Here is a 23,968-nt window from a genome sequence, read left to right as displayed (position 1 = left end):
AAATAGCTCAAAATCTGACAGCGCTTTGCTGTGTTCATAATTCCATGAAATCTGACAAAATCTCCAGGACCACTGGCTGAAATATAGCCCCAAACCACTGTGTTTTACAGATAGCTCTCACTGTACTTCTCTCCTGACCTCATCCAAATATTCTGATGATGAATTGAACCAAACATTTGCTCCAAGTTTCACTTCCCTAAGAATGGCTTCTTGACAGCCACCCTTTAACTCAAACCATTTCCAATGAGGCTTTGTGAACAGTAGCTGGATCAAGTAAAGGCAAAGATGCATCACTTCAGTCTTGTGTCAGGTGGCTCCAGCCCGGCTCCAAAGACATCTAAAACCTCCAAAGAGAAGAACTCACCTGGAATACTCACCTGCCTGCTAACATCCACTTCTCACTTGGACCCCACCTGCCTCCAGAGATATCACCCCATACCTATGCCTCTCTCAAGTCAAGTTAAACTGGTCCATTCTTTTTCTGTTACACTTGGACATAGTTCAGTCCCTTATGGACCCCTGGCTAACTCATTCTCTCCTCCTTCAACAGAACACCCATTGTTGATCCAGTTAACAGTTGCCTTTACATTATCTTCTTCATTGTGTGAAATGTATCTGTCCAGTATTTTGAACGTTGCTTAAGGCACCATCTGCAGTTTTATTCAGATTGAGATTTAACAATATTGTAAAATTCATATCAAAAAACTTAAGTCAAAATCCTTTTATTAGAGGTACACCCAAGCCCTTGAGTAGATCGCTATAAATAAACCCTATAAGTAGTATTTTCTTTTTATATATATTGGTTGACTTGGACAGCTATAGAGGAACTTTTGTGAAATTACTTTCGTACCCCTGGCACAGCAATGGATGCAGACGGAGAGAGACGAGGAGAGTTCAGATTCAGGAATTACCAAGGCTGGAGAAAACAGCTCAAATTAATGCAGAGTGGGAGCAACGTGGTCCTTCACTACACTGACGTCTCAGGAAAATCTCAGGCAGAGGTGTTTTGCACGTCTGTGTTGATCCATTCCTCTCTTGTACACTTTTTAGCATTTTCAAAATTATGCAGAAGGGTTGAGTTGAGAGCTGAGAGTGAGGGGGGTATATTATTTCTATTTTGCTTTAAACAGGCTCACAGTAAAGCACATCTACTTTAAAACTGTATAAGAACCAGACACTGGTTTATTGCTAAGTAAAATTTCTCACATAAATTCCTTTGTTGTTGAGGTGTGGTAGAAAGTAAGAAAAATAAAAAGGACTGATTTGTAAATAGTGTATATATATATATATATATATATATATATATATATATATATATATATAATGCACTCCACATCTCTGTTTCTATTTTCCCTGCCCTAATGAACTACAGCTGCAGCCGTAAAAATGAATGAGCAGCAGCAAAGTTCATTGCTCATTTGGGGGTTTTAAAACCTGATGATCCCAACCAAGCCCAGCAGAGGGGGCAGTCCCCTTACACAGCTGTCATGTGGCGAACATATGGGAGCAGAAGAGCACTGGTTGCAGCCTTGCATCTTAAAAAAATGATCTGTGGAGCTCCTCTGACTAAGCCACTGGCCTGGAGAAACCCTCCACACACTCACTAGGTTAGTTACAGTAAGTTAATCCAGAAGAACAAGGTTTATTTTCTGAATGAACACCAAGAACCAAATCCAGTCAACGTGTTTCATTCATTTACTTTGCCCATGGTGTGCCCAGTAATGTGCTTCTCATAATCCAAAAAACACGCTTCTAAATAAATCACTTCTAGTGAGGATGTGTATGCAGCAGGTTTAAAAGGCAACCGAAATGACAGCTCCACTAGGCTGTGAGCGCTTTCATTTCTTGACAGAAAAAAAAATTGAAAAGAAATTTGAATTGTTACTCGCTCACGATTAGTTTGCTGACAAGTGTGGCATTTGAGGCATAATGTACTCAGCTATAGTTGGGAAATATAATAACACAGAACATGCAAGTAGTACTGAAACAATTAGTTAAATATTGTGAGTCTTCTTGAATGACAAATGAGAGAAATACATCGGTCCTTGCTTTTCAGAGATTTAGTATATACAATTTATATATTACTGGACATTTAAAGACCTCACCTTGGGTTCTTGGTGTTCTCTCTAATAATTACAGACAGAGAAGTTGTAAAAAAAAACAATAATTTCTTTCTACCATATTTTTAAAAAATAGTCACCATTCTGGGCTAAGGTTGTATTTACTGACATATGTTAAATCCAATATTCCAATCTTGTTATTACCAGTGAGTAATGTCAATCATGTTATATGACTGAAAATATTCAAACAACCATTGAGTGAAATTTTCTTAGTTCCGGTATCTGTCACGATTTATATATAGTATGTAATACAAGGCTCGCAAAATTTCAAAATCTCTGGTAGCCCTTCGGGCAGGCATTCTTCAGTTTTTGGTAGCCCAAAATAAATTTAAGTAGCCCGAATAAAAAAGAAAGCTATTTTTTAATGTTTTGTTTCCTTTACAATATTATACATTAAAGTATAATATTGTAACGGAAACAAAAATTAATCAAAAAAATTGTTAAAATACAAATCACAACAACTGTATAAAAATTACAACCATCAACTCAAATACTTGGTTCAAACTGAACAGAAATTTCTATGAACTTGCGAGAACTGTGTAGAACATGAATCAGTCTGTGTCAGATCCTAAATCTGAAATTTCCACTGAAGTCACGGGTAAGAGGCAAGTGGAACCAAGATCTAGGCCATTTGCTTTTTGAAGTTTGCAAAGACTGCTAAATTTTGCCAATATAGTTCACTCTTATAGCACGCTGTTCTAAACAGCTTTTTCAGGAGTTCTTGTTGTGCTTGGTTTATTTTTAGTATGTTTTTTTGCAATTGCTGTTTGTTCTGGGAAAGATACTGCAGACTGAGCAATAATGCATTTCTTGCATTTCTCATGGGTTCTGATGGGGTCTTTCTTAAAATTACTGGTCCCAGTAACAAAGGTGCTTGTCGACTCAGAAATCAAATGAAACTCACAACACACCTGGCAGAACATCATGTTATTTAGCTGTCATATTCCAGCCACAGAAATTCTTTTGTCCATGAAACCAAAAAACCTGCGCTTTCTTTTTGCCTCATTGTCTGATTTGTCATAACTTTTCCGTTTTGTGGTAGGCTTTTCTTTGGCTGCCCCTTCTTCACCCTGACCTGTCTTATTTGGCTGAGCAGAACTAAAATACCTGCGTAAATCCTGCTGCTTTTACACACGTACTTACATAATGGTCAGCGATTCTTTGCGCACTCAACCTCTCACATGTCTAAGCTTGCTGCGAGAGATTTCACTTGTCGCGTTTGAATAGTAAGCCAATGAGTGATAAGACGATGTCAGAGGAATTGGTGCGCAATTAATCGTCACTCACCAATCAGTACTGCTGCTCCCTACACACCGTTCGCGCGATCGCAAAATGAAAGTGAAAGCAAAAAGCAAGTGCAAATTCAAACGCGATTTCAATATGTCACATATTGACAGTGGCTCATCGATGCCAATGACATAATTACTCAGCTACATTGGCGAAAGAATGCAAAAGCATAGACCTATATTTTTCTTCCTACGATAGCCCGACGGGCAGGGCTGAGTTAGATTTTGGTAGCCCGACTGGAAAAATCGCTAGCCCCGGGACGTCGGGCTAGCGATTTTGCGAGCCCTGTAATATGCACAGCCACTTTACTGGGTACACCTAATCTAATCAGCCAATCACATAATAGCAATTCATTGTGTTGAGGCATTGACAAGACAACAAGAAGTCAAGACAACCTGCTAAACTTCAAACTGAGAATGAGGAATAAAGGTGATTTAAGTGAACATGGCATGGTTGTTGATGCAAGAACAGGATTTTCCCACAACCATCTTACAGAGAATGGTCTAAAAAAAGAGAAACTATCCAAAAGTATCTAATTGATGCCAGAGGTCAGAGAATAGCCAGAGTGTTTCAAGCTGATAGGAGGGCAACAGTAACTCATATAACCACTCATTATAACCAAGAGGAGGATCTGTGAATGCACAACATGTCAAGCCTGGAAGCAAACGGGCCACAGCAGCAGAAAACCACACCGCGTTCCACTACTGTCAGCCAAGAACAGGAAACTGGGGCTACAATTCACACAAGCTCACCAAAGTTGGACAACAGAAGACTGAAGCAACATTGCAGATTGATGAAAAAACATCTAATAAGTCTTGATTTCTGCTGCAACATTCAGATGGTAGGGTCAGACAAAGCATGGATCCATCCACCTTTTCATGAAATTTTCTTAGCATGCTTAATGCCCACAGTGGACCAATCTTCTTACGTCTGCTTCCAGCAGGATAACACACCATGTCACAAAGCTCAAATCATCTCAACCTGTCTTCTTCAACATGACAGTGAGTTCACTGTATTCAAATCTCATCCACAGTCACCAGATCTCGATGCAACAGGGGATATTCACATCTGATAAATCTGCAACTGTGTGACCAAAATCTCTAAAGAATGTTTCCAGTAAATTTTTGACAAAGGGGGTCAGGGGACAGTGCTGGCAAGGTGTAATTGAAAATACATGTAGCAGTCTCCGGAGCACCGGTTACAAAATAATATAAAAACAAAATAAAGAATAACTAACCAGCATCTTACAGATGGAAACATGACCAAAAATTTAAAAAGAACTCATTATATGCTGCTTTCCTTCTGGCAGTCAGTATTCAGTCAAAACTTAAGGGAGTCATGCTCGTCAAAGAGGTATAATGGATGTAATGATGAACATCCAGCTTTCGTTTCAGAGATGCTCATTCCTGCTTGCAGACCAATTTGCAGGAAATGAAGTCGCAGCAGAAACGATCATTTCTCTTAAAAGATAAAAGGGATAAACACGTAATATGTGGTGCACCAATCCCCAACTCATTTTTGTGTATTTTATCAAGTAAGCACAGCTGTCCATGCTGTGTAAATGAAACTTCACTCATTCCCGATATGGGCACAGTGACCTTCCTCCTGTACAATAACAAAATGTCCTGATGACGCCCTTGGAGCATGTTACTTCCGTGGTATCACCCTTATCAGCGGCGACATATGAAAAGCAAATCCTTAAATCCGGGTCAAATGAACATTAATCTGGTCTACTGGCATGAAACTGGATCGTTTTGGTACAGACCATCATGAACAATCTTAATCTGGACCCCAAAAAATAAATCAGGTTGTTTTTGTGTGGATGAGACTCTGCAGGTGGCAACAATAAGGACTCAACACCCTTTTTTTCTGTATAAACTCAAATCCCAGTCATCAGTAGATGACGTCAATCCCTGCGTACATGTGTTCACCAGCACACGTGTACTTGTATGTGTGCCTGCGACAGTAAAACACCAAAAACCCATTTGACTAATGCATATCTGATATCAAATGGAATATAATCCCCACAAGTATGAAGGATTAAACACTCTGCAATATTCACTTCCCCCCCTCTGGATCCAGCAAACTTTTGGGACAAGAGGAAAAAAGCGCCATATGTTCAGAAAAAAACAGTCTGGTGATGCTCTATGCTCTGCTGCGTAGGCTGATGCTCGCTCACTTGAGAAAGTGAAGAATTTGTCAAAGTGAAAGGGGGGGGCTGCTCTTTGTGGCACTTTGAAAAGCTGAAAACTAGAATATCTGTGCGCTGAGTGAATGAGTCTACCTGTCAGGACGAGAGAAAAAAAGCATTCTGAGAATTCATTATTTTTGGCAGTAAGTTATTGTGCTCCATAAAGACTCTCTGCTATGTGACTTTCTTCCCCGCGGCACTTCTGTAAGCCCATTTGTCTCATTTGATGATGTTCTGTCTCAAGGTCACAACGCACAACAATGTGAAGCAGAAAGCTTGCATTTTAAATTTTATGCTTATTTATTTTTCTGCTTTGCTGATTTCTTTTGTAGGATTTACTTTGCAGATTCAGATAAGCAGCTGAGATCCTCAATCTGAAAACTGCCCTGTGTACTGAGGGCAACATCTCCCAGGATGCATGAAGAAGGTGTATCCAGTGTGAATGGGACATAGACAGTGTTGGGGAGTAACGGAATACATGTATCGCCGTTACGTATTTAAAATACAAAATATGAGTAACTGTATTCCGTTACAGGTACCGTTTAAAAAGGTGGTATTTAGAATACAGTTACTTTGTTGAAATAAACGGATTACACGGCGGTACTTCCCTGTTTCATATTGTGGCGGGTCAGGACTGTTTGGGTTTTGTTTGACAGCTACGTTCTGTTGTTCCAGGCGGCAGCGTTACGGTTGCCATGGTTACAGGGTGACACTCTCTCTCTGCGTGTTTCCTGGGTGAGAGAGGCCTTTTTGTTGTTGTTGTGCTAAGCTAATAGGCAGAATGCTACCGTTATAGCTCTAAAGAATGTAGCATCATAGGCAGTGTAGTCCGTGCTGCAGGGAGAATGGACTGCCATACACGTTATGTGTCTGTGAGCGAGGGAGGGAGAAAAAGGAAAAGTACGAGCTGTCATCGAGCAAAAACGGGAGCTGGAAGCATGTAAATATAATAATAACCACTGCAGCCAAGAAGAGTGCCTGACGAGCCCAGTTGTAAATAAGCTATTAAGACTCGACTGTACACCGTGTTCGTGTTTTCCTCCAAAAACAATAAGTTCCGTTGGAGCAGCCTTTCAACGCCTCTCTTTGTCTCTCGCTAGCAAAGTTGACCCAGACAACAAAGTAAAGCTAGTTTTCGGCTACGAGCCCGACACAGAACCCGTATTAGTCAGAGGTCCCTTTACTACAGTTCGGAGCTGCTGACCTTCAGTAACAGTAATAAATCACAGCAATAGTACATTCATGTAGTTGTAAACAGCATGATAATATATTAAGTATTCCAAAGTATTCCGTTACGTTACTCTCATTGAGTAACGTAACGGAATACGTTACAGAATACATTTCAGGGCATGTATTCTGTAATGGACTACATTTTAAAAGTAACCTTCCCAACACTGGACATAGAACAGTCTTTACTAATGACTGCAATAATACTATCTAATCTAAGAACAACATAACAACACAACACAAAATAATTAAGACGTACTTTAAATTTATTTTACTATTTATTATACTATAATGAATATGATATTATTTTTAATGACTTAAAGCCCAAACCTAGTCAAAGTAATGTTGTTTGCCTTTGCTTGAAAGAGATGCATTTGTTTTACACAGCAAGCGCTACATATTTGATGTGGTTAATGTTATGTGCATCTTTAACTAAATAAACTGATCATCAGTAACGCTCTTCTGTGTTCTCCTGCTGTGTTTTAAATGGTTCAGGCCCAGATTATACATCGTTTGACTGCACAAAGACTCACAATTCAAGCTGCTTTAGATGCCAACGGAAGAGCAACAACAGTTCCTTACAGCGCAGAAAGAGTGCACACGCTGCAAAAAGTTAGTTTATGACACTTTCTATCATCTTTATGAGCATATACTTGTTGGATTTCGATCCACTGCTCATAAGACTTCAGCAAACAAAATGATTCCAAGTTTTTTGCCTCTTTTTTTTTCTTTAAGGAAAATAGGGGTGAAAGTCAAGGTGTTAATGTATGTTTGTTGAACCTGGTTCAAGCCAATTAACTGTAAATCAAAAAATCTATAAACCTTAATAGCTCTCAGTGCGAGCCCGAGCAAGCCTGGCTATGAAGATACAGTAACTCCATTTATCAGACCACCTGCTCACTTTTGCTTTATGATGGAAAAATGATGACTAAACGTTCCCTCGTCTATAACATCTATAACTCCTATTGTCAGGGGTTATTTTTGGAGAGAGCCAAAATGCCTCCTGGCATTCAGCCAGGAGCGCAAAATGACTTCTGCCGCTCACTTATAACAAGAGTCATTTCAGCTTTATCCTTCTGTCATATCTGAGTTTTTAAGGGCTGGCTCTCATAGCCGCAGATGGCCACTGGGCAGAAGAGATCGCACTGCCGGCCAAGGACAAAGCTACTGTACAGTAATGCATCAGTTGCTCTCCATCCAGCACAAATGTCCCAAATTTGGGCCACAAGTCGTGACTGCAACCACTTTGCAAGACAAACTTTACTGAAACAAAAAGAAAAAGGAGAAAAACCAACATGCATGAGAACGCAGAGGCTGCAAACTTAGCTTTGAAATTCTATGGAGTTCTTTACAGCAGAATACCAATTATTGTCCCTGTCTTTGTGTTTGAAGGGCGAAGGCAGGGGGGGAATCTGGCTTTTGAGAAAAACATCGACCAGAGAAAATCCATTTTAATTTGCCAAATGCCAGAGCAGGATTACTGACATTTAGCAACTGATATTTCCCCTGAAACTCAATAGGATCCCTCCATAACTTCATAATAAAGCCTCATCTCATTGCAAGTGATTATGCACAGCATGACTGCTCACACACAGAAATCTGAGTATATGTATTTATCAAAAGTGCAAACACAGAGACATTTGAGAATGTGGAAAGATTAGAAAGACAGATGCAATGCATCATCTGCAGGACGCAGGAGCAAACAGCGTTGACAGTTTCTTTCAACACTCGACTAAACAGAAGTTCGGCCTCTGCAGAGGTTTTTTAAAAAGGTGTTATTTGTTAAAGAAATGCATTTGGCAGGAAAATGTCTCCTCGAGGATGCTGGAGACGGGGAAGCAGGAATGTATGTAGAGTTCTAAAGTGGTTCAGCATCAAAGGGGAATTTGTCCTGTTTGAAGTTCAGCCTTCAGAGGGATGACGACTACAATACCTAGAGGTGACAAATGCATTGTTGTGAGAGGCAAAGTTATTTGTTTTGCCTTTGACTTTGAGAGATCCTTTTACTACAATAACTGCACAGTTGGGGGTGCCCCTATAGATCAGTTTATTGAGCAGAAATCCCATATACCAACGGCTATAGTCCTTAATGCAGTGGCCTGGCTTGAGTCTTCCCCAGACAATTTCCTGCATGTCACTCACCCTCTTTCTCTCTCCACGTTCGTATCTACTCTACACTGTGCTGTGTAACAAAGGTCTAAAATGCTCCAAAATATATAAACATGCAACATATAGAAATATATATTTAGAATATATATATAAAAATAAAGAAAGTGCACAGAAAGCTGAGCTGATAAACTAGATACCCATAATGAACACCCTTAGTGTTGCTCAGCATCCTTGCATTTCGCTAACGATTAATGCAGATTCCCAGTACATTAGCCAGAAACATTTTCCACACGTCTGTCAAGATGAGGCTACAAGTAAATGAGCATAAGAAAAGACGGATGTGGAGGAATATCTTCCTGAGCAGTGGAACAAATAGGATATGTTGGATTAGACAGAGCATGTGTTGCATTTAGGACATATTTTGATATTTTTAAGTCATGTCTCACCCTGAGCATGTATAGCTTTTATTGTGGAGGAGAAAATCCGAGTCAGCTGCACCCTCGTTGTTTACAGCGGTAGAAATTTCTGTGAGCTTTCTAACAGCGAATGCACTCCAATGATTTGCAAGCACACCTCTTTGTTTTTCATTAATCCTCTTAGATTGTGAAGGTGCTTTAAGAGCTTCACTGACGGCATTATGAAACTTAAAGTGGAGCAGCTGTTGCACACAATAAACAACCCAGCCAGGTGAATCGAAGGCCACCGAACGAGCCTGCTATGCGACACACGCAGGTGTTCACTCTGCAAAATAACAATAAAGTTTGCCGAGTCTGTCAAAGCCTCTGTGGATAGCTGCCACTCTGTGTTAGGAGAATGGTGGCATTCAATGTGTGGGAGTGTGTGGGAGTAGGTTTGGGAGGCGGTGGTAGAGGTGTCACAGTCAACAACAACAAAACAGCACCCGACGCTGCAGTTGTGAGGGAGATCAATAATAAGCCAAAATACAAATCTGGACACAGAAAGCAATCACAGAACGGCCGCTGAACCTCAAACACGACATGAAACGAGAGCAGTGAGCCTCGCTGAGCAGATGCAACATCACCCAGAGTGCACAGTGGTATTTTGAAATGCTGCCCACTCCCTTTTTCCACACTGACCACAACAAAAGTTTGGAGGCACAAGCGAACATAAAAGTAGCCGGCGGTTTTTATTTCATGGGGGACAAAAAAAAAAAGACTGGCCTTTATTTAATGCCCTCACTTAACCGCCAGGCTTTATTTGTGTCTGTCAACGTCTTCGGTTCATGCCGGCAATCAGCTTCCCAGCGCTGGTGTCCAGAGCACTGCCGGACTTCCAGTGGGGATAATAACAGAGGCGCTGCAACCTTTTATTAGCCTGGTCAACAGCCCTCAGGAAAGAGCCTATACTATGACCAGACATGTTTCCCACTGAGCGCATCACTGAGTTTATAGCTCTACCTGACACTTCAATGAGAGGGGAAACTGAATCAAAGCCAGGATATTCGTCAAGGATATCTGATGCTGTATATGTCATCCACAATTCAGCAGCGGGATGGAAATAAATCCTAACATGTCAGGGCAATAAATTAAGCTAAAAAGCTGGTCTGCCGGGAGCAGGCGTGGCACACAGCTCACAGTTAGACAACACTAATGCAATTACAGGGATTTTCTGCTTGCTCAGAGGCTCGGTTCAAGGGCGGAGCGCAGAGAGCTGAAGGCGAGCTGCACACAATCAGGCGTTTCTCAGGGTAGCGGCCAAGCCTGATCTTGCCACCTCACTCTGTGGAAGAGCCGTTGAGAAAATGCATATAGGATTACAGCAGTATGGTTATGAGATCCAGGGTATTCTGCACGTCTGATGAGCCTAACCTGTGCCAAACTCAGCTTTGCTGGTTTGGGTTATTGAAGGTTATGAAAACAAAATCATTTTTTGAACAGCCACAAGGATGTGAGCTGTGACCTACAACAGGATTTTAGAAAATTACTCCACTAAATTGATACTCTGAAGAAGGACTTTGCTTGTCCCTTTGCTCCCACTAGCTGTATGGCCAGGGTCAGGTACAAACAAGCCACTCATTCCTGCAACCTTCCTACTCAGTCTGACACCTCAAACTATCCCTTTGATTCTTTTTTTATAATTTGGGCAGTGTTTCTAAGCCGCATCCAAGTCTATGGAGAGCACAACTCCTTACCAAACATGGCCTCTGCTGATCTGTCTCTTCTGGGGCTTTGGATCGCCGCTGTGCCAACGGGCAGTTAGGCCTTGCCAAGAGTACAACAAGCTCTTAGACCTTGCCAAGCGTACAATGTGCGGACGGGGACTTGCCAAATGTAATCCAGCAATAGTGCAACACGCTCAAATGAATCCAACTGGCTGTAGGTTGTAACTCTCTGTAACTCTGTCACTTTATGCTTGGAAATGAACAGAAACTGAAGGAATAAATGCTCCTAAAAGCTGATAATTGTGCAGAAATTTGTGGTTAAGAGTGCTAGAAAGCGTCCAAGGAAAGAAAAGGGTAGCAGAAAACTAAACTGTTTAAATCTAGAAAGTGTGGTTTCCAATAGCTGTCTGCATTCCTGGGTGTCTGATCGATTCATGCTGCTCTCTTCCTTTTTATCAATTCTGGTCTCAAACTCTCTCTAACACTCATTGTCATTTTCATCATCATTACTTTGATCCATTGATCTTCTTGCCTCATTGCTTATCTGTCATCCTGCCTTTCCGGACGTCCTTCCTGCAACACTTCACCTCATCCTGGATGTTCAGAGAGACTCATCTGAAGTCTCCATCAACCATCTGCTAACTCTGTTCCCTTGCCACCATCATCTGTGACTCTGGGGTTCTGTCCTATTTACCACCTAGGTGTAGGACACCGTTCTGCCATATTGCTTCAGAGTATAATCTAATTACTCAAATTACACTCCTTTTTGTTGTCTGACCAACAGTCCAAAACACAAAAAAGGTTCATATCACATAATGGAAGACAAGACAAAGCACACGTTTTCACATTTTCGAAAACCGTAACACTAAAGTTTAAACATTAGTTCCTTGAAAAACGATAATTACAAAAAACCTTTGTTTTGCTGTAAAATCCAGTGTTTCACTTAATGGTCCACCTTGATTTAAGCTTATTAGCACCTTAGAAACACCAGTGTGTGAATGTGTGTGTGAATGGGTGGATGACTGGATGTGTAAAGCGCTTTGGGGTCCTTAGGGACTAGTAAAGCGCTATACAAATACAGGCCATTTACCATTTACCTGAACTCAAACATCTTAAACAGGAGTTTCCAGTGGTTATTCTGCTGTGACAATTCAGTGCAACTGGTATGCAACTGTAACCAGAACTTACAGCAGGTCTAAAAATGAGCTACGCTGGAGTTCATTTCAAATTAAGAATTCATGTGATGTGATGATTAACCGTAAAAGTAATTTTAAAGTAGAAGCACTTTACCAAACAGTTGCTGACTATAACATATGACAGGAAAATGTTCATCTTCTTTTCTCATTTTTTTTTTTTACTTTAGAGGGTTGGTTAGACAAAATAATACATGCTAGAAAAATTACGTTTGTGGAGAATGAGCATTCACATTTTTTAATTAATCAGAAATCCCAGTGAAAATAATAATGTTTTTTAAAACCCGGCTTGCTGATTCACTTCCCTAGCACTTTTAATTTCTGCCCTGTACTCTACCTGAATATTCACCAAATCACAGACAGGGCCTCTCTCAGCAGGTGTTCACAGGTCAGAGACAAATCTGCCATCATACATACACAGCATGTCCATCCGGTGTTTGCCATTCCCACGCTGCTATTAGGTTGGCTCGTGGTTGCCTGGATGATTCTCTAAACCAAAAGTCCAAAGCTGGTCCAGGGAACCATCAGGGCCGGATGCTGCCATCTGACCACCAAGGATCTGCCACTTTGGCAGGTTTGTCTCTGACTCACTGACTCAGTGTTATCTACAAGTGGAAGTTAAAACAACAGTGAATTGTTCAGATGCCAGTCTTAATCCTGAAGTGGCGTGTGACCCTTTAAGCCCCACAGACCTGCTGTCCGAGAGGTCCTGAGCGTGTTTGTGTTCGCCATGTGCTGTTACTTATCTATGTAGCTATGTGACACACTGGTAAAATGCTTGCCACACAGCTAATTTGATATGCATTCAAAGAAAAACAGAGGAGGAGGTGGTAAGTCCAGATGCAGCCAGCTGCCTCACATTTCCCCGCTACAACTGCTTCTGCTGACTCTTAAATGTGTGCAATGGTAAATGAGTGGAGCAATAACTTTAAAAACAGAAGCACTTGATTACTGAAGAAAAACATTGCCAAGTTTGGTACCAACAGTTTTTATGTATTTTCCCCAAATCAAGGGACCATATGGATGTTTGGTTTTTTTTTTTATTGAGATTTAAGCCAAACCCCTGAGAATAACTCCAATAACTCCAGTGTTTCTGAAAGTTAGGATTTCTATTCAGTGAAAAACTGAAGCAACCTAAACTTTTCAGATGAAAATACAGCTATAAGAGTGCGGTCGACTGTAATGATTAAAGAAAAACAATGGCAGATTAATAACTGCACTCAAATATTTTCTGCATGAATTGTCACTCTGTCCCCTTGTTTCGGGGTAATTAAAATTTAAAACTTCAACCTTGACATTACAGCTCCACTGTGAATGCATGTACAGTAATAATAGGGGTTATGGCCCAGAGGTTCTTTGTGAGCGACGTGTAATTTTATGCTGCTGACCGTGACTGCAATTATAGCGGGACTTAATTTGTAGGCTGCCATATCACCTCTTTCATTAAACCGTGTGTCGTTTCTTTGTGTTTAGTCCAGTAAAGGGACGAGAGAGAAAAAAAAAGGATAGCCAGTGCTGGCAGCTCAACTCGTATCGGAAGAGCTCAAGCAGCCTGAACTGGCAGAGCAGCACATGATTAAACACAACAGGATTAGAGACTGGCTGAACAACACAACCAATGAGAAGGAGTAAGGCAAAATCAGAAGTCTTTCCCAGATGCTGATAAGATCCCTTGTGTAAGTGAGAGGTCGCTACTATGACCGCTGCACTGTGGATTAACGCCAGATCTGGAGGGAGGTGATCGCCCTTGGTTACCACTGTGGATAAGCTAACCTTGTACTAGCTTCTGCAGCAGTGTGTGTATGTGCACAACAGATGTAGGTTACATTACCATAATAAAGCAGCCACACGCTTAAATGGTACTCTGTTGGCTCAAAAGGGTTCAGAGGATAGACTGCAACAGCAGAGCAAAAGACAAAGACTTTCTTTTAGGGCTTTGAGTCAGGAAAAGGACTCAGCTAAAGTTTGGATGCAATCTGATTTCTCCTCACGTTTTATTTCTAAAATATTATGGAACATAGCTGCACCATTTTTTACTGAAACCTTCACGTTCCTGCAATGATGGTACAATATGAAATATCTTCATGCGTGGCTGAATTTGCTCCTTTTGCAGTGGCTCTTGAATTAAGTTATCAATATTCATATCAATATTTCTAACAGGGCTGCTGTGTCAACAAACAATGATGACAATGTGACAATATGAACAAGGTTACTGGCATGCTCTGTAAAAAAGACATATAGCTAGAGTAGCTTCACCCACTGGTTTTGATTTTTGATTTTTGATTTTTAAGCGTCAGTGTTGTGCTAGCCACCGCCAGAAACGACCACATTTAGACGAGAATGTCGAGAAAAGTTATCAGCTGCCACTAGCAAGCTTGGTTAGCACGCTGCAAACATAGAACTGTGCGGGGGCAACACACAGACACTATTTAGTGCTAATTAGCATGCTAAAAAAATACTACACTCAACAAAACATCAAGATAAACGTCTTGGATAGTCTTCCTCACACAGCAAGCGATATTTTGTATACAGTAATTCAATGAAAATGCTTTAAAAGGCACCAACCCACCAAAAAGATCCAATTTAGTGACTTCAATTAGCTGAACTGAAGCAGCTACAGCTGCTTGTGTTTGACCACCTGCCAATCAAAGCATATCGATAAACCTATGGATGCCTATGGATAAACTATCTATTACTGATGTACTACTCTGATGGATCTAATGTAGTGTAAAACAGAGGACCTATGTGAATTCCTGTGCCCAACAACTTTCCAAAACCCCGCCTATCCATGCTTGATAACCTTGCCACATGTAGCTGCATGTCGCTTTCTTAATACTACCGCAACTTAGAGGTTGTGTACCATGCTCAATTAAAAGCATGCCATCCTGACCTGTTCATTCATTCATTTTGAGGCTGCAAGGTGTCCAACTTTTTAGCGGGGTATCACCAAACCCTAGCTCCTAGCTATTACTAGCTATTATTTTAAAACTTTTCACAAAGGCAAATTAAACAAATTAAAACACAAAAAGAGGTATAAACTCACAAGCCTCTTTGTTTGGGTAAATATCTAATCAGTTGCATTGCAGTAATTCAGTACATTTCAGCACGTAGTCAGTATGTTGAAGTTCAAAACCAGCTTTAAAATGGTGAAGAAAGGTGATCTTTAGTGACTTTTCAAGTAGCATTGGTGCTGGTGCCACACAGGTTGAGTTTACTCTCACACAAAATATCCAGTAAGTGACAGTTTTCTGATGTCTGAGATCAGAGGGGAATGGCCAGACTGCTTTGAGCTCACAGGAAGGCAACAGTAACTCAACCACTCATTACAACCCAGTTACATGCAACATTTAGAATCCTGAAGCATATGGGGTACAACAGCCGAAGACCACAGCGGCCAAGAACATAAAACTGAGGTTACAGTTTGCATCAGCTCACCAAAAATGTCCACTGCCCTCTGTCCAAGACATCATCATACCTTTATAGCTATGCCATCTGGACAAACCACCTGATAGTCTTCATTATCTTGATAGCTGCCCTCACTTCCTCCTTACTAATCCTCTGGCTACAACCTACCTGAGTATTATTGCTTTCTGACCACAGTGTTGTCATGGCTGCTTCCAGCAGGATAATGCACCACGTCACAAAGCTTAAATAATCTAAAACCATTTTGTTTTTTTACAGGACAATGAGTTCACTGTACTTATTGTCCTGTATCCAGTCCCCAGATCTCAATCCAATAGAACTACACCTTTGGGATGTGTGGAACAGCAGATTAACATGATGGATGTGCAGCAGGGAAATTTGCAGCAACTGTATAATCCAAGATGTAACTAAGTAAATGTCCAGTGAGTTTAAATCCTAAAACCTCCCTGATTTTAAGCATTAATTGGATAGCTCGATTTTTACTTTTCAGACAAAAACTGAACAGTTATGGTTTTGGGTTCAGGGTGTATCCGAATTCGGATTCAGCAAACCTCAACTAAACTTCTGCTGAAGTAGTTAAGAAAGTGTCACAGTTCCACACACCCTTACTACATAAGAACCTATTTAACTGTAAGTAATTGATCTATTCTACTTTAGGACTAAAAAGTTTTTGTCTCCCTGTGCGACCAGGCAACTATAAAACAGTGGATTCTGAGACTTCTCCTGTAAACTTCACACTTAAGAAGTAAAACAGATAAAGGGAAGAATGGTACAAGAGGGAATCTGAGCAGGGATTTGATAACAGTTTGAATACAAACTAGAGTATCTGCTTCATTCAACATCCTGCCAGTACCCCGTGCTTTCTCTAAAACTGTGACGGGACACGTTTTATCAGCTCCCTTTCTATAGCAACATAATCACATGGGACAAGAAGGACTCAGAGAAGTGCCATTCATCCCTGAAACTCTTAAGAAATGGGACACTGGCTGCATTCCCCATAGTTGTAAAAGCACCGCTCTACACCCACTAATGACGGTCTGTCCGTGTGTGCACGCATTAATTAATCTAAAATTTCGGCTTGTGTGTTTTGGTTGGTGTGCAGCCACATCACCCCGTCAGGCGAATTTGCTGCTCTGGCCCTGTTCTGCCATATGTGGTTAGCAATGACAGCAGAATAGCTGTCTTTTGATGTGATGTGATAGAGGGCTTATTCTGAAATGTTAGCACAGAGGACAACAGCGACAGCCTTTCCCAGCTTAAGCACAGCTCTTCACGGATGAGCTCACTCCAATTAAAACAAAAGATGACAAAGGGGGAACTCTGCATGTCACATCTCTTTTTTCAGACCCTACTTGGTAGGAAACTGTGAATAAAACAATGTGTTTGTGTATATTTACATAATCACTATGACAAACAAATTAAAATGTCTATCTAAAAATACATTTATTCTTGTTTATGTCATTTTCAGTCTTTGTCCCCTGTTGAGCCAATACATCTGTAAGCATATTGGTCAAACACATAAAATAACCTTCACCTATGGTCACAACCTTTAGGTTGTGACCAAAAGGATGAGATTGCGGGTACAAGGACTGCAAATGAGCTTCTTCCAAAGGGTGGCAATGCTCTCCTTTGGCGAATGGCTGGAGCTCAGTCATTCATGAGGTGTTAAGAGAAGAGCAGCTACTCCTCCACATTCAGTTGAGGTGGTTGAGGTGACTAGGATGCCTTCTGGGCATCCCCTAGGTTAGGTTTTTCACTTCTACCAGAAGGAGGACCTGGAATAGACCTGAGACATGCTGGAGCAATAACATCTCTGCTGGGGAAATGAAGATATGTGTGTCTCTGTTTAGACTGTTGCTCTCTCGACCTGGACCCAGATAAATGGGAGAAAATTGATGGAACATTATGAAGAAAGTGATGAGTCCATGGACGGCGGGTTAAGTCTAACAGACTAGGAGGATGGATGCAGAAGCAAAGAAATTGTGAAAGACAACAAGACTGCTCTGAAAGAAAATCTCTGATTTTGGAGAAAAACTTGCTGCACTGACTGGGACCTGTTTGTTCCAGACATGGAAAATCTTCATGCGTTTGTGTGTGAGAGCAATCCAAGGCGTGGAGCTGCAAAAACGAATTAGTGTTTCAGCTCCTCTGAAATCACCTATCACAACAAGAAAACAGTCATTTTGTGTGCTGATATAATTGCTACTCTTACTCCAGCACAAACACACACTAAACAGAGTGACTATTTGGACAGTTAGGTCAGTCAGTCTACAAGCATTCCCAGAGGGAGATTTCTAACGCAGCTAGCAAAAAAAGCAATTCAATGCATGTAATTTCTGAGTTTACTCAGATGCCGTTTAATGACACTCTTCATTTCCCAGATCTTTAAAATAGGGGTTGAGAGTGCTGAGCTAGTATGACCCAGAGACCCACAATAGTCACAATAATGGAAAATCCTCTAGGATGCAATAAACCAGAATTACCCTAAAAGTTTACAAATGGTGACCAAGATACCGTACGCTCTGATAAAAGCACTTCACAAATGAAAAACAATCTTGTCAGTGTTTCCCTGGGCCATGAAAATAACCTTAACAGCTTCCTTTTAAAATTCAGCAGCACACATGATGCTGCAATAACCTGATATCTGCTAACATGACGGACCTCCACATCTGCCTTTAATTCATGGAGTCATTTGTTTACCTAATATTAGTTAGTGGTTAAAATTTTAGTTGGCAGTAAACCTTGAAAATAAAATAATAAATAATAAAGAGCTGATGGAAAAACTGGCGTATGGAGAAAAAAATCATAATATTCCTGAAATATGTAACTTCAACATCCCCCCAGGTTTCCACTTAAGAGAAAACTGCCAGAAAGATTAAAATGTCAGGCATTATTCCTCAATAGCAAAAACACAAACGTCACTGTGACTTTCATCATTCTGTGGTTTTATTGGTGCTCTTCTAAATGGAAAGTCATTTTCTAAAGACTGTTATTATCTACACACATTCAGCAGAAATGGAACACAATCATTTGCATATTTTGTTTGTTTGTTTTTTTCATTTTGCAGTTTCATTTTTGCAGCACCTAAATTACATCATCTATCCATCCTTTATTGCCTATTTAAGAATGTAAAAAGAAAACAATATGCACAGACATCCAAGAAATCCATGAAAACACTATACAGCTACTGGGCAAATCAACATTTAAACATATTACAGGAACATATGATAGTAAATTGTCTACATTTACCTTAAAACTCATGCAGAGAGTATATAAATGATATGATAAAGTCAATGTGATGCTGGAGGTCCTCAGCTAATAGCTCCTTTAAGGGGAATCGTTTCTGTTTATTCCCAGCTCTATATTTATACTTGGATTCTGCTAGAATAGTTCTGCATGTTTGACAGTTTCACCTTTACTTACCTTAGCATGCCATACTGAGCCTTGGTCTACACACTTAGTGCATCCTGCCTCAAGCAAACTTTTACCTTCTCTATATTTACGCTAACTTCATTCTGATTGGATCGATTCACGATCAGAAGGTTTCTGCACTCACAGCCAGAGTATGCGTCTCATTTGATAATGTTAAGGACATTTACTATTGTGTAGATACATTATTTACTTAGTACTTACAAGTGCATATACTTAGTACTTGTAGACAGACTAATCTCACTATTTAAACTTGCCATGTTTTGTATGATCACTATAGCAGCGTATGTATATTAGAAAAAAAGAAAATTTATTATACGATTGAAGTATTAAAGACACAAACATTTGTATTAGGTGGGGTTTTAGATTTATGTACCTCATAGCCACTATCTACATCAGAATAATACGAAGCTAACAAGAAACAAGGACACTGGTATCATTTAATTTAAAGTTACAGCTCATTTACTTGCGTCCACTTCTCGTTTGCATTTCGTTCAGTCACTCTGAAACTTGTACCGTGTAATTATATTTTCTTTTTTCCCCGTTTTTGATATTACAGTGTCAAATCTAGTGTGAAATTAACTGCTGTCTCCCATAACAAAAACAGCCTAACAGAGCAGATGCGGGTGTGACAGTAAAGTTTTTGAAGTGACATTGTTTCTTGATGAAGCTGAAGAGGAGGTCGTGGGTGTTTGGATACTGTCAGTCATCTTTCAACTATAGCAAAAAAATAAAAAAGGATAATATATTAAATGTGGCAAAAACACATTTGTTAATGGTGATGAACTGATTTTGCGTATGCTTTTTTTAAGAGAAAGGGAAATGAACATAGAAAATCCTCTTAGAAGGCACAACGCTATATCTTCAACTACTCTTACAGCATCAAAAACCTCACGATCGAGCACAACAGACTAAGAAGTTACTGTATTAAGCTTTAAGCACACAAGTTACAACACAAAACTCACTCACACCTATTGTTGGGTACCCCATTCAACTGCTCAATAACACAAATCTCTAACCAGCCAATCACATGATCGCAACTCAACCCATTCAGGTAAGATTTCCTGCTGAAGTTCAAACCAGTATCAAAATGTGGAAGACAGATCATTTAAGTGATGGGTTGGGTGTTGGTGCTTAACAGGGTGCTGAGTATTTAATCAACTGTTAATCTGCTGGGATTTTACCACACAATCATGAGTTTACAGTCTGGAAAAAAAATAAAAAATATCCATTGAGTGACTGATCAAAATGCCTGTTTGATGTCAGAGTCAGAGGGAATGGCCAAACACTTTGAGCTGATAGGACACCACTAGCTACTCAAATAACCACTCATTGCAACTAAGTTATGCAGATGAGCATCTCAAACCTTAAAGGAGATGGGCTACAGCAGCAGAACACCACACCACATTCCACTACTATCAGCTAAGAACAGAAAACTAAGAGTACAATTCACATTGGCTAAGAAAAAACAAGACTTTAAAAATGTTCCCTGGTCTGATAAGCGTCAATTTCTTTTGCAATATTAGGTTGACTGGGTCAGAATTTAGTGTAAACATCAGCAAAGAGTGGATCCACCCTGCCTTGAATCAACAGCTCAGGCCTATGCTGTTGTAATGTTGGAGGGGATATGTTCTTGGTACACTTTGGGCCCTTTATTACCAACTGAGCATTTTTTAAAGTCTGACAATCTACCTGAATATTGTTTTTGACCATGTCCATTAATTTATGATCACACTGTACCATCATCCTCCAAACTGGTTTCTTGAACATTAAAATTAGTTCACTGCACTCAAATGGCCTCCTTGGTCTCAGTTAGAGCACGTTTGAGATGCGGTGAAATGGGAAATTTGCATCATAGATGTGTGATGCTAACACATCAAATATGGAACAAAATCTCAGAGGAATGTTACAAGCCCCTTGTTAAATCTGTGCCACAAAGAAATAAGGCAGTTCTGAAGATTAAAGGGGTCCAACCCAGTACTAGCAAGGTGCACCTAATAAAGTGGCCAGTGAATATGTAACGTCAAAATCAACTTCAGTTGCTTCAGTCCTGACAAACACACTCATTCTTGCTTCACAGTTTTAAAGATTTTTGCTAAATTTCTTGGTCTTAAGTGATATAATGGTTGGATGGATGGATGGTTGGGCGGATGGATGGATGGTTGGTTGGGCGGATGGATGGATAGTTGAATGGGCGGATGGATGGATGGATAGTTGAATGGATGGATGGATGGATGGATGGACTTTCAGACTTCTTTCCTTGAGCAGTCCATTAACTTCTGATCGATTTAAATGAATCCGTCAAAGTAGCTGGATACAGATAGTACCAACCAGGCCAGTCAGTGTCCTTGTATCACCATGACGTGGCTACATTTCAGGTTACACCGTGGGTTACCAAGTCGGTTTCAGAAGGGTCTGTGGTTACACCAAATCTATTATAACACATAGCTATAAATCCCTAGTTGAATCAACAGTGTAGGTATGTCATAACCACAAAGCTTTTTTAAATCCTACACCGTAACATGACACAAACTTCACTAAAAATTTAACTACACATCGCTTTGATGACGTCCATGCAGTTATTATGACTGGGAGCGGCTTTGGCCATTTGCAAAGGCTACATCATAAGCTCTACATGGAATCAACAGAGGTCTAAATTAAGCCCAACAGTGGTCCAGAGACCTGTTCGGCTGTCATGGGGAAAAAGGTCGACCATCCTCATGGCCCTGAATCGGACAAAAAAGCTTAACTGACAAACCAGATACTTAATAAGAGTTAAGCAATAACCATTTTAACTAAATATCTGTTGGCTTGACAGGAAAAAAAGCTGCCCATACTATCACTACCTTCACAATTCAAGCCTAAATTATAACTTGGGAAAACAAATCAGTCCAATTAGTTTAGTTTAGTTAGATTCATTACGCAACATGAACACTCATTTAAAACACTCTTTGCTTCTGAAACTCATAATCCCTAAATTTTCACTGTCAGCTAAGCAAGCTTTAACCTGCTGAGCAGATTCCAGACACTATGTTGTGGTTCCCAAACTTTCTCAGGTATACACCACTTCAGAAGTTGAAAAAAGGTTATTTCTCCACACCTTACAGTTTTTTACTAATTCCTTTACATCATTAATCATTTATCTTAATTTCACTGTATATTTTCAGCAGACTGTCCATGCCCTGCAGTTTGAACCACTAGACTATGAGTAGAACTCTGGAAAGCGGTGGTCGATATTTTTCATGATATTCCTACATTTCAACAAGAAGTTATTTAAATCATAAAGACAATACCTGCTACTGTCATCCTTTATTAAGAGAAATCAGTGTGTAGTCCCATTAAAGAAGTTTGCAAAACGAAGTGAAATCTGCTTCCTGTGAAGGACGTCAGAGATTTGTTAACTTTCCCTCAGCTCACGTGATGTGAACACCTGGACATGTCAGGAAGGATGTTGTGTGCACAGCTGGCTGGCCTGCTGATGCTGCCATTTATTTATTTATTTGCTTGTTTGTTAAATAAACACAAACATGGGTTGAAAACAAAACTCAAACACAGGAATCTGCTTCCATCATATTTACACAAGGCCCCCCCAAAACACACACAAAAAAAGCCCAGCAGACAGGAACCAGAGGAGGGTTAATTACCTCCGCCGAGCATCACCACTGCCACATGCAGCTGCCCGGATCACGTTTCAGCGCACATCTGCTAAAATGCACATTGGCGGAAAGCCGGCCACGTCTCAGCCTCCTTATGTGCGTTTCTTCCTTTAATGACAGCAGCATATGAGTAAGAGAAACCCCCTCTTACCTTCCACATCCAGGCCATTCTTATTTCCACACAGACAATGGTGGACCGCCTGTTTTCTTCAGCCCCTAAACGCGCTCAGCACCTCCGTCTGCAAGCACGTTTCCTCACGTGCTCATCACAGGAGCGGATGCGGGTGCAGTGCGGTGGTATGCGGGGATCGGCTCCATAAATGTTGGAGTGTACCGTTATTCGTCTCCTCTCTCTGTTTTTTTTTTCCTCCCATGGAGCTGCTGGGACCTGCAACGACGCTGCGTTGCTACTGGCCGGCTGAGACGCGTAGCCCCGCCCCGTGTGCGTCACGTGACCGCCGCTGACGCCCTGGCGTTTTACAACATCAGGAACATGAGGACGAGGGAAACAATAATAACAGAGGGTGCTGTGTGTTGAGTGTAGGCAGAGACGGACTTTAAGGCCCCTCATTTCTTCATAATTTGCTTCCAAAGAGCCAGACTCGTTTTTCAAAGTGGTCTTGGATTTTTCCAGGCATTCCGATGTTTTCTTTTCTTTTTTTTGGAACATGGGCTGTTTTTTCACTCATTTTTAGTCCAGTCCATCGGATCCTTTTCAGAGGAATGTTTCTTGTTTGTTTTTTTTTGCGTTTTTTGTTTTTTTAATTAAGCCGCTTAGTGAAAGAATCAATTTCAAATTGCATTTCTACCTCAGTATGGTGTACAGTGTGTACACGTGGAGGATAAAAGAAGAAGTGACAGGCTTAAAAATTTATCTACTGCAGATAAACAATATTTGATTGTCATGTCCTTGAGGAGAAAAAGTAAAGACCTGACACAGGACCAGAGAAATGTATCTGGCCCTCCAGTTGACCCATATAGTGTCCATTGAAGCCTCATCAGAAATGGTCTCAGTGGGAGAGTGGCAGTGGCACCGGGTCTCATGGAGTTTTTAGTTCACATTATTGTTAAAGTACACAGAGGATCTCAGGAGGTTCATCAGTGTATACAGCCATTTGTAAAACAAAGGGAAGGCTCTGTCATGGGTGTGGCTGCGTTTCAGCCAATAGTTTTGGAGATCTTGTCAAAATTGATGGAATTCTGAAAGTAGA

General features: G+C 40.6%; 1 protein-coding gene across 1 annotated transcript in view; it reads right to left on the bottom strand.

Moving 5' to 3' along the window:
• st6galnac3 (ST6 (alpha-N-acetyl-neuraminyl-2,3-beta-galactosyl-1,3)-N-acetylgalactosaminide alpha-2,6-sialyltransferase 3) overlaps positions 1 to 23,136 on the bottom strand; it is a 97,324-nt gene extending 74,188 nt beyond the window's left edge. The window contains exon 1 of the mRNA XM_006792331.3: positions 22,909 to 23,136. Coding sequence (XP_006792394.1) covers positions 22,909 to 22,926 — 18 coding nt within the window. The 5' untranslated portion in view covers positions 22,927 to 23,136. The remainder of the gene's footprint in view (positions 1 to 22,908) is intronic.
• Positions 23,137 to 23,968: the final 832 nt, after the last annotated feature.

This window comes from Neolamprologus brichardi, chromosome 18 (genome assembly GCF_056152115.1).
Source record: "Neolamprologus brichardi isolate AB-2024 chromosome 18, ASM5615211v1, whole genome shotgun sequence".
Lineage (NCBI taxonomy): Eukaryota > Metazoa > Chordata > Actinopteri > Cichliformes > Cichlidae > Neolamprologus > Neolamprologus brichardi.
The sequence above is the reverse complement of the archived record's forward strand: the minus strand, read 5'-3'. Positions and strand labels throughout refer to the sequence as shown.